Source organism: Lathyrus oleraceus, chromosome 7 (genome assembly GCF_024323335.1).
Source record: "Lathyrus oleraceus cultivar Zhongwan6 chromosome 7, CAAS_Psat_ZW6_1.0, whole genome shotgun sequence".
In the NCBI taxonomy this organism is placed as follows: Eukaryota; Viridiplantae; Streptophyta; class Magnoliopsida; order Fabales; family Fabaceae; genus Lathyrus; species Lathyrus oleraceus.
Window position 1 is genome coordinate 332,273,106 of NC_066585.1, and position 19,689 is coordinate 332,292,794.

General features: G+C 34.1%; 1 protein-coding gene across 2 annotated transcripts in view; it reads left to right on the forward strand.

Annotated features, from left to right (window-relative positions):
- Positions 1 to 655: 655 nt before the first annotated feature.
- LOC127106978 (protein NRT1/ PTR FAMILY 5.10) overlaps positions 656 to 19,689 on the forward strand; it is a 32,195-nt gene continuing 13,161 nt past the window's right edge. Inside the window, exons 1-3 of one of the 2 annotated variants that reach the window (XM_051044268.1) lie at positions 656 to 804; positions 879 to 1,096; positions 17,735 to 18,246. In XM_051044268.1, coding sequence (XP_050900225.1) covers positions 699 to 804; positions 879 to 1,096; positions 17,735 to 18,246 — 836 coding nt within the window. In that variant the 5' untranslated portion in view covers positions 656 to 698. The remainder of the gene's footprint in view (positions 805 to 878; positions 1,097 to 17,734; positions 18,247 to 19,689) is intronic. The other variant, XM_051044269.1, reaches the window with a different exon arrangement.

Consider the following 19,689-nt stretch of genomic DNA (forward strand, 5'->3'; position numbering starts at 1 on the left):
GTTTTCAATTGCTTTGATTATAAGTTATATCTGATAATGCATGATTTCTTTATATTTTTGAATCGTGATGAGTTTTAATGCATGTGATTAATGAAAATAGACTTTCTCCACGATTCCGGAGCCAATGGTATACTTTGTTTTTCGATTCGGACAACTTTTTCCCTGATTTTACTGTTGCTGTACTGTTACAAAAAACATGTTTCCACTCGGAATTTGGACGAATCGAGTTCATTTTTGAGTCCTTTGGCCCGTTTGTAGGCTACCATGTAATTTTCGTCCAATTCAATACACTTTGACTTTGACACTATATTTTGTTGAATTAACCACCTATGCCAGCGCTTTTTTAATAAAAGCGCTGGCATAGGGGGGGTTTAGACAGCGCTTTTTCAGTAAAAGCGCTGTCTAAACCCCCCTATGCCAGCGCTTTTTTAGTTAATTTCAACATGAAATTAACTAAAAAAGCGCTGGCATAGGGGGGTTTTAGACAGCGCTTTTACTGAAAAAGCGCTGTCTAAACCCCCCCTATGCCAGCGCTTTTTTAGTAAATTAAGCGCTGTCTAAGACCTATACCAGCGCCAGTATAGCCAGCGCTTTTAAGCGCTGTCTAATGTCAAAAAAAACGCTGTCTAATCCCTTGTTTGGCATAGTGCGTACACAACCACCGAAGAAGAAACCAGCGTTTAATCAATATTGATTTGATGGAGAATCCCAACGAGATTTTGCTAGAAGCTGCCGTTGACTACAGAGGACAAGCAGCCGTTAGATCCAAGTCCGGTTATTGGACATCCGCTTGGTTCATCATAGGTATTTTCATACTATAACATACAAATTCATCTTCTTGATTTATTTTTTGAGTTTGTAAATGTTATTATGTTTAGGTGTGGAAGTGGCCGAAAGAATTTCATTTTTTGGAATTCAAGGAAACTTGATATCATATCTAACAGGACCGCTCGAACAGACAACTGCAACAGCTGCTAAGAATGTGAATGTTTGGTCTGGAACAGCTTCACTTCTTCCTCTATTAGGTGCTTTCGTCGCTGATTCTTTCCTCGGACGCTACCGTACAATAGTTCTTGCTTCTCTCATCTATATCTTGGTTAGTTCTTTCATTCTTCAATTTTTACCCTCTAATCTTAGCATTGTTGATGAATATGTTAATTACTAGTATTTATTCAACATCTTTTGTTTTTCTCTATAACTGTCTTGATCTTTCAGATTTGTTTGGTTAACTGTACGTTTCTTACATATTATATATATATATATATATATATATATATATATATATATATATATATATATATATATATATTATATAATATATATATTATAAAGGAAAAAGATATTCGCATTCTTTCATGTCTATTGTAATGTTAATATGAAGAACCGTATATGTCCTTGAATTCTACCATATATGTGAGCCATACATGCTAGATGGTTAAAAGTTGTTTATCCACTTGAAATCATAGGTATCCAAGCGACAAAATCGGTTACATAAAACTCTAGAATCTATCTTATAGAGAAAAAAGATAATTATGATGAACACTTCCAAGAATGTTTAAATATAGAAATAATAAATTTTAATGGGTTTTTAATGCAAAACAAAAATAAAATTGAAAATTATGTAAAATATTATAATGTTGATTTTGAGACTAAAATAAACTCGAATGGCTTAAAAAGTTCAAAGATCGCAGCGAAACAGTTGGACCCATGAACTGATTCTCTATTCGGAAAGGTATAATAATAGTCATTCATACATCGAACGTCAAACTTGAACAAATGTTGTTGAACCTTTCCGACGTGTGAGTTCTTCTTCGATACGTGCAACTAGCCTTCCTACATCAGAGGTCATGTCTTACTAGCGTGAGTCAAAATGTCGTTGGCCTGAGTCATAGCTACCTGAGCATGATAGGCCTGAAGCAATACATCGTGATCAATATATGCATTTACTTAAGATTATCTTAGTTACTGGTCTGATTTTCCATATCTTGCTTTGAATGTTAAAAAGTGTTTTAATTATAATATCACACACAATTTTTTGACTTACATCACACAAAGATAATGTCTTACATCGAGACTAGAGATATAACATCCTCAACCCCAAATATGATTTATAAAAATAATGCGGAAAATATGAAGTTAAAACAAGGGTGTCACATTGACCAACTTTCAAATTTCAAGGTGAAATTTTAATTCAAAAACATAGCATAAGTAATTAGTTTAAACAAAACTTAAGGACGTAGAAAAGTATCTTATCCCGATGTTACAATGTCAGAGTGAACATAATGCATAAGTAATTAGTTCAAACAAAACTTAAGGATGTAGAAAAGTATATCATCCCGACAGAAGGTACGACGAACATAACGCAGAAATAAACTACTGAAGTTGCAAACTACGCCATTCTCTGTAAATCAACATATATCACTCCTTATTCTCAACCTGAGAATTATCTACATAAAAGTACAAAGGTAGAAACATAGAGACAAAAAAGAGGTGAGAATACATTCCACAATTAAAACGGTGTATAAACAACAAAGATAGTACATAACAAACATATCCAATCAAAATAGATGTATAACATACAATTTCTTTATGCAACGCGTACTTCCTCTACTCCCATGCATGTGATACCAATCTTTACACTGGATTAAAATCCTAAACAAATAATCGATGTCCTTAACACTGAACCGAAGTCCTAGAAATAAGAGTTATTTTACTGAGTGATTCTTCACACTGGGCCAAAGTCCTAAACATTGGACTGAAGTCCTAAGCTAATCTCTGATATACCTGATGCATGATCAAACAAATGCAAATAATCTCCATTCGAACCTTCTACTCCAATTATCAAGATTGTCGGTTAAGGATAACACTGGTCATTTTGAACCTAAGATATATCATACACTGGTTCTTCAAAACCTAAACGTAATTCACATCAATCACTGCCTATCAGGGCTAAACATTTGTTTGCCTTGAACCCAAAACCATCAACTTTTAACACGGCCCAACTATGAGGTGACTAACAATTAAATCAACAAAAATCAATCATAACCATTTTCTCAATAAATAATCACTTAACAAAATGAATTAAGTCGATTAATCGCAGACTCTGCAAAAAATCGGTTAAAATAACAAAACCGCTCAACAACAGGGATGACGGTCCGACAATCTCAACCCTGACGGTCGTATCCCTTAGGAGAGCTCACTCGTCATCGTTGATGGTATAGAGGAATAACGGCTGAAACGAGGCGCTGACAAATCGACCGTCATATGTGTGACACCAATCATCATTTACGGTCTAGCGCCATCTTCCCAGATGCAGTGACAGTTGGACCGCCACGCATGTGACGCCCGCGCCACTACAAAATGTGATTTCTATGTTCTTTTTCATGGAAACATATCCAAACCTCAAATTTTCTCCCCATTCACGTCAGAAAAAATCTAGAATTCGATTTACACGAATAAGCAACAAATTTCACATCAAAGGATATCAATCTAACACATATCACATCAAATATTCATGTTTTCTTCATCAATTCATCAAACAACATATGAACATCAACAATCAAATTCTTAGCACAAATTTACACGAATTTCACATCAATGATAACGAAATCAACATCAACAATACACAATTAGAATTTACAATTATCATAATCATGGAGGTTTTGCACAAACCTCACATGATTCATTGATAACAGGGAAAAGGGGCTAATGGAAATCCCCTTTGTCCCTAAGCTTAACACCCATCATAAAATAATTCCCCTCCTTACCCTGATAAAACCGAAAATCTTGAGCTTTTTGGTGATGGAAGTTCCTAACCTTGAAAATCTCTCTTCTAGGATTGTTTCAATTATTCTCAATTTTCTTTAATGCCACGTTATCTAAACTTCCTCAACCTTATATAGAAAAAAACTTTATTTTTATTTTCTTTAATTATTCTTACTAGTTTCCTTTATTTTAGTATATCCCATTATTTTACCCATAATTTCTAAATAATCGCAACCCTTCATATTCTCTATTATTAATAATACTTTATTTTAATAAACTCTTATTTAATTAATGCTCTAAACAATAACACAATAAATTACAAGGCATACCAAATTTTTTGATAAAATTCTAATAAAATTTTAATAAAATTTTCGGGGTGTTACAACTCTCCCCACTTACATAATTTTCGTCCTCGAAAATTTACCTAAGAAAAAAAACTCTGGATAAGACTCCTTCATCTGGCTCTCTAACTCCCAAGTCACACTACCATCTACAGATTCTCCCAACACAACTTTCATCAAAGGAATTTCTTTACCACTTAAGTCTTTTACCTTTCAATCCTCAATCCGCAATGGCGATGTCTCATAAGTCAGGTTATCTCTTATTTGCACATTGTCCGACTGAATCACGTGAGACGGATCCGAGACATACATGCAATATTGAGAGACATGAAAGATATTGTGAAGGTTTGAGAGAGATGGTGGTAATGCAACTTGATAGGAAGTTTCCCATACTCTTAAAAATTTGGTAAGAACCAATAAAATAAAGAGTAAGCTTTCGAGATTTCAATACCCGACTAACCCCAGTCACTGGAGTGACTCTCAAGAATACATGGTCTCCTTCCTGAAATTTGAGGGATTTTCTATCCTTCCTGGATACGCATCATTATCAACTTCTTCCTCCCACAAAACTCTTCAGTCTTCAATCAATGAACTTAGATAAACATTTATGTTGTTTCTTGGTTGTCTTGGGCAAGAAATCATCATAGATAACATCATATATTTGTGCTTTATGCAGAACCACAAAGATAGGTTATAAATTATAAAAATAATAGGTCATGAAGTATGGTTATTACTTAGAGTTCCAAATTGATACATTCTATCAACGGTCAGTCCAAGTCTAAGGTTTCTTGGCTCATGGCCGAAATCCTGAAATAACAAATCAACTTTCTTTCATTGCAAAGAATCAACTACATGAAAAAATTTTCCAACATATTTTATTTCATTTGTATATCATCTAATATTCTTTGTATCATTTACATTAGAAAACAGTCTCTTGAACCTTGGAATTATTAGAATGTACCACATCACCTTGGTAGGATGACCTTTTCTACTTACACCACCATCATCACAGTCATCATTACTGTCCTTTAACTTGTAGCGCGACTCCCCACACTTCGAGCATTTATTCGATTTTTCATACTTTTTCATGTATAATATGGAATCATAAGACATGCATGTATTTTGATATCGTCCAAACTCATTTGACACAATATTTTGTTGATCTTATAATTATGATTCAACAATGTGTTACATTCTGGAAGCATGTCTTTTAATAATTCAGAAACTCAGTGAAACTCTTATCCATCCACCTATTTTTGGCCTTCAGATAAAATAGTCTTAACACCGCTGACAATCGTGTAAAATTTGTGTAGCCTAGATATAAAGACTCTTTCTTTTTACTACATAAAGTATCATACACAATGGCTCTCCTTAAAGAATCTTCTCTAATATCACGGATCATACATTCTAGTCGATCATCCATATTTACATCAAAGTCATCTCCATGTGACACAATTGTTTTTTTTACTTCACCATGTCATATAATATTAACTAATTATATCACAACATAAATGATTAGATATTTATTTCTTTCCAAGTTATTTCGTATTCCTTTAAAAAAACACAAGGACAATACAAACTTTCATTATTTTTAGGAACTTTTCTTTTAGAAAACTGAATAAATTCAACCTCTATTATCATACTATGCACTTAACATATTAGCTTTTATCCAACTACGATTTGTAACTACTTTCTGAGAATGAAATTAAAATCCTATACAAAGTATGGATTTTAAATGAAAACTTTGTTAAGTTACATTGTAATATCAAAACATTACTAAGTTACTTTGTAATAAATCTACACCTATATTAAATTAGACACACATTGTTAAATTAAATTTATAAACTACGCATTTTAAGAACCTGGATTTAACTAAAATTTCTCCACACCTATAAAAGAGATGTCATGACTTTGATAAGTTAACACAACAACAACAACATTAAATCTTCAATGTCGACAAAAACAACAACAATAACAACAACAACATTAAACCTTCAATCTCAATAACAATGACAATGTTAAACCTTTTACTTAACAAAAGCAAATCGTTAATACTTCAATCACAACAAAAACAATATTAAATATTCAATCTCAACATCAACAATAACAACTATTAAACCTTCAATCTCAATAACAACAAAATTAAACCTTTTACTTAACACAACAAAATCATTAAACCTTCAATGACAACAACAACAACAACAACAATAATAATATTAAACCTTCAATATCAACAACAACAATGTTAAACCATTAAGCCTTCAATTTCAACAACAACAACATTAAACCTTTAAGCCTCCAATCTCAACAACAATAACAACTACAATAAATTAAACTTTAAATATCTCAATAACAACAACATCGTTATTGTTACATGCAGAGAGAAATAATTTATGTACCGGAAACATGATGAAGAATTCAAAGAAATGAGTTTCGTTTAAGTTTTGAGTTACCTTTTTCGAGCACTACGCCAAATAAGGGAAAAGAGGGCGCTTATTTTGGCCTATAACAGCGCTTTTAAGCGCCCTCTAAAGTGGCGCTGGCATAGGTAAAGACAGCGCTTTGTTTTCCTGGAGAAAGCGCTGTCTAAAGTGGCCCTTTAAGGGCAACATTATAGTGCGCTTTCAGAAAAAAGCGCCCTCTGGAGTGGTCCATAAAGGGACACCTTAGAGGGCGCTTTCTGGAAAAAGCGCCCTCTAAAGTTGTCAATGTAAAGTGTTTAGAGGGCGCTTTCAGGAAAAAGCGCCCTCTAAAGTTGTCAATGTAAGGTGTTTAGAGGGCGATTTCTGGACAAAGCTCCCTCTAAAGTTGTCAATGTAAAGTGTTTAGAGGGCGCTTCCTACAGAAAGCGCCCTCTAAAGTGTTAGTTATTTTAAAAAAATTTGTTTGAAAAACAGTGGATATTTAATTGGTAACCTGTTCGCATGCTGCAAAAGTGTAAAATTCATATTGATTTCATCCTTTAATCCAATGTTATACACCATTAATCCATTGATATATACAACATGAATCCATTTATATACAACATTAATCCTCCATATATACAACATTAATATATGATTCTTTGATCAACAATATACAACAACATATTCATGATTTAGTAAAAGTACAACAACAATATACAACATATATACAACAACAGCATACAACAACAACATTCCATACATATATGTACAACAATATACAACCTAGCTATATGATTCTTTGATCAACAATGAATTGACACAATTCATCCTTCATTTCATCCAAATGAGCTCTTGAGTAAGATTTGTATTCCTCAAAGTACTACAATTAAGAGAATAAAACATATTCATGATTTAGTAACAAATTAGATGAAATATCCGATAATATTAAAATAAACCCTAAGTTATTATTCCATACCATTTTTGGGATGTCTATACGATTCAACGCAATGATATCTCTCATAAATCTCAATACAAAAAATCTGCAATCGACCGAATTATTTTGCTGAGGACACTACACAGAAAAACAAACAATATATATATATAGTTAATTTCTTACAAACACTATTATAAGCAAAAAAAACAAACACTATTATAAGCAAAAATAAGATACTTAATATATACCTGAACTCTGACCCAGGTAATGTCCTTCCTATTGCGGTAATTCTTTTTCGATCTAAATTTTAGTATTGCCCTAACAAAATAAAAACGTATATTGAGATCAATCTGACAGACATAATTAAATATACAAATACACACGAATATTTAGGGGAATTTCACTTACGCGTCAACCGTCTTCTTCATACTCGGATATTTACTCCAATCACCCGATAACGAATCGAGATAATATACAATTAGTCTCGAAAGATCCATAGCAACCAACACCCAGTGACCACTATAAAATAAAACAAAAACTTAGATGCATGAAAATTTTCTACGTAAAAGATATACATAGATTAGAATGAAATTATTAGAAAGAAAATCTAACCCGTTGCCAGAATTAAACGGTAAAAAATACAAACTGGGTGTAGTATTAACGCCGGCCGCCATGAATCTATCGACTAGTTCATTCTTTACGGATGTTGGATTTTTCGTTATAAGCGTTGTGTTGATACGGGAAGCAGCAATAAAATTGAATCGGTTACACAATTCAGTTCCCCGCATCAATGTTACATACATATACCTTAAATAGAAACATAATAAACATTAGACTACTCATTGAAATGTGTAAATAAATTGTTCAACTAAGTAAATAATAGATTGATCGGAGTACCATATGTATGTATGAATGACAGCGATGCCCAATTCTTCGTGTTCAAAAAGTTGTTGCATGTCCTCCTTTGCAATTATTTCGGAATGAGCAAATCCGAAAACACCTTCATCAAAATCTACACTACGGATGGCGCCGTGTATAATATCGGACTCTTCCACCATTTTCTCAAGACGCATCATAATTTGAGATTTTGTCCCGGACGTCGTTGGAGGAATATCGTTACCAACTTTTTTCAACTTTCGACCGGGAACCTAAAAATTCATATAAATTAAATCATGACTTTTTGTGATGCAACAGAATCGTTGCGTATATAATTCAATGGGTATATATATTTGTACCTCTTTTTGAGATGCAACCGACTCGATGCGTCTTGAAATCCCTTTACCAGCTTTATGCGTGGGTCTTGTAGGAGTCTAACATTACCATGTAATAAGGATTGATTAAATATCATAATTGTAGCTGAATTGAAATGTGAATACTAAATATTCATAATCATTTAGAACATATATACCTCGGCATCTGGGAAAATTAGATCTGACGGCCATCCAACAAAGGATCCGACTGCTTCTCGCATCAACGTTGTCTCTGAAACAACGTCAGGTAATGGTAGAAGCGCGTCGGTATCTAATACAAGGTCAACGGAAACTCTCATATATCCCACCGGGAGGGGATTATGGTGAAGTAATTCACCCGAAGTGTTGTGCACTTTTCCCTTGCCAACCATGCGATAAGTTGGTGACGATAGATACAGCTGACAAGGTGAAATGCCCTAAACCAATAATAAATGTTATTGTTAACGTGTATATGTGTCAAGTAAAAAAGTGCTATTTTAATTTCATAATAACATATATAATTACCTCGGGAAATTTCGGTTGACAATTGATACTAGCTCGGTCACTAGTATCTTTTGCCTCGGAAGCGCACCTTTCCTCTCTATACCTTGCATTCTTGTTTTGCAGTTGGAGTACTTGTGCCCTTAACTCCGCCAAGGTCTCCATCACCTCTTTGTTGGTAGGATTTTTTGTTTTTGGTTTTTTATAAAATGACGACGGAGTCACACCAAAACCCTTACCCCTCACACGACCGGAATACTCAGGAACATTTAGTACTCGACTAAGTACGCTCCTGCAATCCTGGACCTCGGTTGAAGGTAAGGTTTGGGATAAAGTCTCCTGAAATATTATTAGAGGAGATTAAAAATGAATTATATGTCTAACAAAATTTTCGATATAATTAAAGAAATAATGTTACATATACTTACACATTCGTCATAAACATTTTGGACCGCTTCAACGACAGCCCCATCCTTCCCAACCCGAGCAGCCTTCCATAATACGTGCTCCGGAAGAGATGTTGCGTCACTTTTCTCCTCGGCTAGCTACACATTGAATTAGATTATAAGATCATCAATTATAACATATTGTGACAATGTATAAGCTCATAGCATTTGAATATACTCACAATTCTTTGTTGTAACCGTGCATATCCCGTACGCCCTTTTTTGTACGAATACGCGGGTTTTGATGCCCTTTTCCGATTTTTGTCGCTTACTTCCTGGATAAAAAAGTTTAAGGCATATTAGAACCAAGTAACTTAACAATTGTATAATACCATAATTAATAGACATTACATGGAATTTTTCGTTTCTTCGTTTGGCGACAAAGTTATCCCATTCATCGGCTGAAATAATCTCGGCATACTTCATTGGCCGTTCTGCTTCAACAAATTTTCCTTCCTCATCCTTGAGAAATTTGTTGGACAAAAAGGATCGAAATCCTCGGAGTCTTTTTCCGGCCAATTGAATACAATATTTTTGCCGGCTTTCATCGATGTGAAAGGATCTCTAAAAAACATACACATGGAGTGTGTTATTATAAAGTAATATTATAACAATATATGGTCAACAAATAGTCAACAAAAAAAACATATAACAATATATGGTAAATACCTGTATCTCGGACCATATTTTTTCTTTGCCAACCTTCAAGTCCGGACTTCTCCAATTATCACATGTAATCGGAATATGTTGTCGAACAAGGAAACCAATGTAACTTGCCAACATTGAACCGTTAGGCTCAATTAGTTGGTCTTCAGCACTCCAATGTACTTCAAATTTTACACCCTTGTCTCTTGCACGAATGATTGACTTCATAACAGTCAATCCTCGTTTGATTTCTTTTTCAACATTGTTACGTGATCCATTCGCATCATCGGTATCGTCTTGGTTAGCCATTTTATCTGTAATATAGAAATGATTCAATAAGACCCAAGTAAGACAATGACCATATTCGTGAAGCTACACAAAAAACACATTCATATACCTTCCATTTCTCTCATGTTACAACAATCTAAACTCTTTTTTTTTTATCATTATTGAATACAAACTCACACACACCTACTGCATGCAAAAGACCAATGCAAACTTATGGTGTTTGGAACATGAACAAACTTGCATCCATAATCATCAAACTTTCAAGCACAAGCTCAAACACACTTCAAATGATATCAGTTTTCAATCAGAAATAAAAAACTCAGTTTGCCCTAAACAACATTAATCAACATAATGCACAAAATGTAAAACTAAGTTTAGAAAATGCCCTAATCAAACACATGAAAAAAGTGAACGGTAACGATGGAGAAGAGAAATACCTTCAAGGTGACGGTAACGATGGAGAAGAAAGTGAACAGTGACGGTGGACGCAGATAACTCAGTGAACGTGAACGCAGCAGCAGAAAAAGGCGACGGCGACGATAACGGTGAGGGAGGGAGAACGAACGGAGGACGAGAGTAATCGCAGTAGAGAGTAATCACAGTAGAGAGAAAACCCAGTTACGTAAACGAAATAGCTTATAGAGAGGGAAAATAAAGAGACATGCAGTATATGTTATAATTTTAATGTTTACTAAAGGGGACCTTAGAGGGCGCTTTTGTAAAAAAAGCGCCCTCTAAAGGGGCCCTAAGAGGGCGCTTCTGAAAGCGCTCTCTAAGGCTTCCCAAAAGCGCCTTCTAAACTGGAAATGTACATGGACTTAGAGAGCGCTTTTTTAAAAGCGCCCTCTAAGGGTAACCTTAGAGGGCGCTTTCACTAAAGCGCCCTCTATTGTTGTCCCTCCATTTCCTCATTTTTTTTTGGCTTCACTTTAGAGGGCGCTTTGTTACAAAAGTGCCCTCTAAAGGGGGCCTAAGAGGGCGCTTCTAAAAGCGCTCTCTAAGGCTTTCCAAAAGCGCCTTATAAACTGGAAATGTACATGGACATAGAGAGCGCTTTTTTAAAAGCGCCCTCTAAGGTTACCCTTAGAGGGCGCTTTCAATAAAGCGTCCTCTATTGGTGTCCCTCCATTTCCTCATTATTTTTTCGCTTCACTTTAGAGTGCGCTTTGTTACAAAAGCGCCCTCTAAAGTGCGCTGTCTATTCCAATAGTATGCTCCTTATTTTTTCTCTTCACTTTAGAGTGTGCTTTTGTAATAAAGCGCCCTCTAAGGGGCGCTGTCTATTCCAGTTTTTGGCGTAGTGGAGTTTCATTTGATTTCTCTTCTTCCAGTTTTGTTTGAGTTTCCTTCATCATTTCCATGCTTCATTCGAGTTGAAGAAAAGAATATGAAGTTCTGAACCTCATTTGTGGATGAAATGGTGTTTTTGAGTTTGATTTAGGGAAGACATGATGTTTTCGTGTTTGGTTTAGTCGAGAAGATGAAGAAATGATGTTTCGTTCGTTCATAGAAGTTGGTGTTTCAAAATAGATGATAAATTTTGCTAGGGCTCAATGAGGTATTGTTAATACAAAAATGAATAAAACTAGCACTCTGTTGTAGAAAAGGAAAACTGTGTCACTTTTCCTCTCGATTGAACCTCCTTACCGAAACAAAGTCTTATTTATTTTTAATTTTAAAAAAATCGCCATTTTAATTATTAATTTTAAAATAAGATAAAAAGGGAGGTCACTTTTTCCCTCGATTGAGAGGTCTAACCGAGAAAAAATCTTATTCATTTTTAATTTAAAAAAAATATTAGCAATGCGCCATTATAAAAATATAAAATATTGTTGTTGAGAATCGAACGCATGACCAGTGTTACTTAGACACTCGGTTGAATGGCCATAAAGGAAGAAATCTTATTCATTTTTAACTTAAAAATAAAACAAAAGCAACGCGCCATTTTAAAAGTAGAAAAATATTGTTGCCACGAATTGAATTCGTGACTAGTGTCGTTTTCCCCTTATGTTAGAAGGTTCAACCGATAACAAATCTTATTCATTCTTAATTTCAAAAAGTGTGCGCCTAGTTTAATAGGTTTCACTTCTATACTATATTCAATTGAGGTAAAAATAAACTTAATGGAAAATCTATATTTTATTGTAATATCATCTAACAGATTAACTTTTTATATGAGGGATTTTACCCCTAACATAAACCCCTAAACCCTGGAAATGGATTATATTTCTTGGAGTGACTTTTGCATTTATGGAATATTTACTTCGAAAAATGAATAGAAGCACCAACTCCAACTTAACAAATATGGAAATCTATAGGTTCAAAATAATTTAAATTAGTTTCTTGTTTAGTTATTAAAGAAATATTTATGGTAAGATGAGTATCCACACATGCAATGTTTCAAGATGTGAGGTGGTTAATTTATCATCTACCTCAAAACACTATCTTTCATGAATGAACGAAGCACCATTTCTTCATCTTATCTACTAAACCAAACACAAAAACATCATTTCTTCACTAAAACAAATTCGAAAACGCCATTTCTTCTACAAACGAAGTTCAGAACTTCATCTTCTCTTTTCCAACCCTAACGAAGCAATGAAAGGATGATAAAAACTTGAATGAAACATGAAAAAGGGAATTCATACAAGATTCAAAACTCAAACAAAACTCATTTCTTTGACTTCTTCATCATATTTTAAGTATGCAAATTCTTTATCAATCCATGTAACAATAATATTGTTCAATATTGTTGTTGTTATTGAGTTGTTTAAGGTTTAATATTGTTATTGTTGTTTTTGATATTGAAAGCTTAAAGATTAATGTTGTTGTTGTTATTGATATGGAAGTTGAAGGTTTAACATTTTTGTTTTTGTTGTTAAGATTGAAGGTCTAACGATTTTGTTGTGTTAAATAAAATATTTAATGTTGTTCTTATTATTAAGATTGAAGGGTTAAAAATTCAGAAATTTTTACTCAACTAACCCACTTTTTCAAAAGAAATCCCAAAATAACCCACTTTTAAGATTAATTCTCAAACTACCCCATTTTGAAGAAGTGACGTCAGATGAATTGACACATTCTCTCTAAGTTAAAGAGGTGGCACCAATTGGATTGGCTAGTGCACTTGGTGTTGTCAATCCAATTGGCGCCCATGTGTAAAAAAGGAGAGGAGGTGCCAATTGGTTCGGCGCCTCTGTGTATTGCGTAATTTTTTTTTGAAAAACAATGTATATTCTAGATAAAAGTCAAAATCGGACCAATTGATATTCATATGAATATGTGTTTACATACGAATACCATAAAGACTAATTCCGTTGACCGGGATGACTTAATCGACCTCCGGTACCACATCCCCTAGCTACCCGAACGCGTGTCCCTAACCCACGTTGATGCGAGTTGGTTCGTTGGTTAGACGGAAACATACCTAAAGGCAAACAAATTAGAAGTATTGAGAGACTCGATGCCTTATGTTGATGGGTGCGAGTAAAAAATGATAAGGATGATATGTTAGTGACGTTTGGACCAAATGATATCAGTTTGATTGTTGTAATCGATTAGAAAGGTTGTTTTTAAATGTTGTGGTTGTCGCGCAAAAAGTTAATTGTTAACCAAAAGTCAATTGTTGTATAAATGATCAATTTTGTAGTCTTTGTATATGTATGGACTTCGAATGTGATTCTATGAAATGATATTTGATATTTGAATGCATTGACTGTTTGAAATGAATTGTATGGATATGAAAGATATTGAAATGAATGGACATGATAACATGAATCAACATAGAATAGACTAAGTGATGAACTTGATGAATACCTAATCATGGATCAATGGACATGACCATAACTTGGATGAACAATGCCAAGCATGAAACAAAAACTCTAGCAAGGCCCAAGATGTACAATGAACTAGGTCGTAATCAAAGTTTCATGGACCAAACAACAATGACAATGCAAATGGCATGAATGACATTGGCTAGATGAAATAGGTTAGGCATGGACTAAGCATGAGGATATGATCAGATGCAATGCTAGGGATAAATTGAATCAAGTGGAAGTTGTTAGACGATAGTACCAATCTAGAAGAGGGGTTGAATAGATCAGTATTTAAAATTTAGCGCTTTTTTAAATTGTTTTTAAAGGTTACGAAAGCTCCCTAGACCACGACCGTCTAAATGATCCGTTAATGGAAAGATCGGATATGCATGAAACCAAATGGAATGACTAAGATAAAGATCATCAATAACTATCTTAATCAATCAATCAATTACACTAATCCTTGATATAGTTACCACTAATGATAAGTTAACACAATAAGAAAACAAGCAAAATATTGATAAACTTGTGTGAAGTTAATTTTATCAAACACTTGGTGTGCACACTACACCAAGTCTAAATTTCACTAGAATTAATTGTGCAGAATTTTCCTTAGTTGCAATCAATGTGATTGCACCAATTTATCAAACAACTTTAATGCAAAACAATTAAGCGAGATGGAGTTAACAATTAATTTCACACAAGATTCAATTTATGCAAAATTTAAAGAGTTAGAGAAAGAGAGAACAACACCATATTTGTTTAGGCAGTTTCCCTTTCGTCTTCACTTAGGGTACGTCTTCCCCTAATTCTAAAACTAGAATTGAGATATTTATTATCAAATTGCAAAGTTTATACAAGAGAAGAAACGATCACCACCGAGAAAACCTAAGTGTTGTTGCAGATCTTATTCACTTCTCTCCCCTTGATTCAAGATGAACCAAGTGCTTCAAGCAATCCAAACAAACCTCGGATTGTAGTTACCTTATTGCAAGAACTCCACGTTCTCCAAAACTCTAGCTCGGATGATTTCGGTCGGATATGCGTGAAACCTCCAATTGTAGCTACCTTATTGTAAGAACTCCAAGTTCTAAAAAATTCTAGCTCGGCTAACTTCAATCGCAAGACGCTTGAACCGAAACCTTTCTTCACAATCCTCCAGTTACCATTACTTGTTCGAACGAACCCATTGTTCTTCAAACCTTTCACTCGGATGAATCTATGAAGCAAAGATTTATGCAAAAACCCCCAATTCTTGGAGGATAAAACCCAACGGTTTTATTCAAGAAAAACCCACTCAAAGCCTCTACCCAAACTAAGATTACACAATCCTATTTGTACGTTATCACCACAGCAATGTACTATGATCAACAAAAATTGTTATGCGTAGTTGTTGAAACATGCAATGAAGAATGAAGATGAAGAGGAACTTTAGTGTATATCTTTCACTTTTCTTGTTGACAGTTGAAAAATAAATAGAATATATATATAATATATATATATATATTATATTATATATATATATATTATATATATATATATATAATATATAATATATATATATATATATATATATATATATATATATATATATATATATAATAATATATTATAATATTATTATATATATATATATATATATATATATATATATATTATATATATATATATGATGCATAGACCAAGTCACAAACACAACAAAATACTTTTGCAAAAATACACAACAGAAAATTGAGTAACAACAGCGACAACTCGACCTGTTCACACAGGTCACTCGACCTATTCAGACCCGCAGCAAAATTACTCAAGTGAAACAGAAGAAGAGTCGACTCAAATATGGGATGAGTCGATTCAAACAAGTTTTTTTTCCAGAGTTGAGTCGACATATGACTCGACCTGTTCAGGCTCATGGCAACATGGTTCAAATGAAACAGGTAATGAGTCGACACAACAGGTGGATGAGTCGACTCATTTTGTTTTCCCAGGATTGAGTTGACCTATGAATCGGCATGTTCAGAGCCGAGAGTTACACTGAATGGGATATGCATGAATGGGTCAACCGCTCCAAGGCATGAGTCGACTCAAAGTTCTTAAACAATCAAAAATGAGTTTTTGAGACGTATTTTGGTCAATTCAAACTATTCTCTTATGAACCTAAGGTACTAACGATGATCAAGTGCATTATTCACATATATGAGATGCTCCTATATGCATGGACACATTAAACTTATACTTTGAGCATGTTAGAGGAGGAATGGATTCTATGATATGATGACACCGTCCAAAGTACACATTAAGAGTACCTAAAAAGGTTTGACATCATTAAAACAAGGATTAAGAATCTTTGCCCTCACAAAAGTTGTGATTCCATGGAAATGAGCTTGAACCAATGAACATAGACGAGTAAAAGATGAACATGTAAGGCCATGAAGTGAATGCTAAATAGACCAAAGAAACCTTTATAATAGACCATGAACAAGTGGGCCTTGAATGGATCTTGACCTTGAAAGTGAATTATACACAATGGATGATGCAACAACCATATGGCTACCAAATACCACAACAATCATTTCAACCTTTCCTTGACGCGTCATTCACACCAATATCTCCCTTCAATCGTCCTGGTCATCCTCCAATAACTCAAACACATCCTAACTACTCTGGCATGGGTCACGAACTCAACTATGGGGGTAGCGCTTCATTCCAGGTGGTGGTGATGTTCCTGGGCCCTTAAATCCTCAAACACCTAAGGTGAATCATCAACGTGGGTTAGAGCCACGCGTTCGGGTAGCTAGGGTATATGGTACCAAACGTCGGTTAGGTCATCCCGGTCAATGACATTAGTCTCTATGGTATTCGTATGTAAACGCATATTAATATTAATATCAATTGGTCTGATTTCGACTTTTATCTAAAACATACATTGTTTTTCAAAAAAAATTACGCAATAGCCAGACCAATTGGCGCCTCCTCTCCTTTTTTAACATGGGCGCCAATTGGATTGGCAACACCAGGTGCACTAGCCAATCCAATTGGCGCCACCTCTTTAACTTAGAGAGAAGACGTCAATTCATCTGACGCCACCTCTTCAAAGTGGGGTAGTTTGAAAATTAATCTGAAAAGTGGGTTATTTTGGAGATTTTTTTGAAAAAGTGAGTTAGTTGAATACAAATTTCAAACACCGCCGCACCTCTCAAGAGAAAACACTCCCATATATTTACCATTACAGTCTTACATAATGAACAACGATTTTTCACAAGATTTCTCACTATTTAATTATATACACACCATTCAAATTGAAAGAAACATGGATACTGTTTAACAATAACTATTAAAAATCTCATTCAAAATTTCATGAATTACAGGGACTAGGCTTGCTAACATTATCAGCAATACTTCCTTCCCTTACAATTTGTTCTCCCCAGTCACAAGTAATCTTATTCTTCACCTTACTATATCTTGTTGCCATTGGACAAGGTGGACACCAGCCTTGTGTTCAGGCTTTTGGAGCCGATCAATTCGACGAACAACATCCTAAGGAGCATAGAGATAGAAGCTCTTTCTTTAATTGGTGGTTTTTTGCAACTGCTACTGGCTGCATATTAACACTTCCCATCTTGAACTATATACAAGATAATTATAGTTGGGTTCTTGGATTTGGAATTCCTTTTCTTGTAATGATCATTGCTTTGATTGTTTTCTTGATGGGAACAGTGACCTATAGGTTTAACATTAACGATAATGACAAGAGTCCATTTCTTAGAATTGGTCGTGTATTCGTTGCGGCTATAAGAAATTGGCAAGATACCTTAATATACATGGATATTAAAGAGGAATGTGATGGAATGCTTCCCCATCAAAGATCCCAACAATTCAAGTAAGAATAATAATGATTATTTTTTTGTTTATTTTCTAATTTCAGTTCTAGTAAGATTAATCATATTGTTCGCATTCTTAATGCATCAAATATGATGAAATATGTTATATATAATGCATCTTATTTTTGTTTTACAATGAGAATTGATCCTACATTTTTCTCATAATTTTGTTTTACAATGATATTAAGATTGATTTTAAAATTGATGATAAAATGAATAAGAATAATGATGATAAATGAAAGTATATAACTTTATATATAGATCCTAAAGTATCTAAGATAACTCATTAACAAATAATCACAACTAACTTCTATTTACCTCTATTGAAATTAAATTAATTCTAATTAATATGAAAATGATATCAGAATAACAAAGTATAATCGGGTTTTTGATCGGCAAGAAACCTACAAGGAAAGAAAAAAGGGAAGGAAGAAGAACATAACAAGTTGGTTATAAATTGCTATTTTTTATTTTCTCTTTGAAACATGATTACAAGTGTTACAGAATAGCAAATAACATGTCTCACCCTAATTAGGATTTGCATTATGCAATGTTGAGAAACTAGTATTCTATTTATAAGAAAATTAACACACTAAACTAATGAGACTTTACAACATGCTAATGATCATGTCGGGTTGTCGAACCAGCTAACTTAAACAATTGGGCATAACAAACAAGTCCAATTCGACATGCTAACAATCATAGAATACTTCAACTACAACATGTGAACAGACTTCGACAACATGCTAATGATCATGTCGGGTTGTCGAACCAAAAAACTACCCTTCGACCATACTAGAATTCAATCCAATATCTCACAAATATCCACCTTGGAACAAACCCTAACATCAAGGTAACAAACTAGCTTTCTTCATACATCTTTATCAATTGCATACACTGGAAAAACTTGAAACTTGGTAATGTCTTGGTGATCATATCAACAACATTGTGATCTATCGAAACCTACAGCACTTGGATTTCTGCACGCTCGATTACCCCTCTGACAAAATGAAGCCTCACATCGATGTGCTTGGTTCGCTCATAATAGACTGAATTCTTTGACAGAAGTATAAAACTTTGACTATCATATTAAACAATGATAACTCGATCTTGAAGTTTCAGCTCCTTAACAAAACCTTCAAGCCACAATGTTTCTTTCACAACTTCAGTCAGGCCGATATATTCTGCTTCATTGGTTGATAAGACAACAACCTTCTGAAGTGTTTGTTTCCAGTTAATTGTTATGCCAAACATTGTGGTCATGTGAAGTTGAGGTCTTGACCTAGTTTTGTGGGCTAGGTAATTGGTCAAGCACTTTACAACATGTTTGGTCATTTTGGGGTCTTATGTTCATGATGCCATAACTTTTGATTCCCTTGTGCATTTTGATCCAAACATGTGCCAAATAATCTTTGAAATAAGCTTATAACAATGAAAAAGGA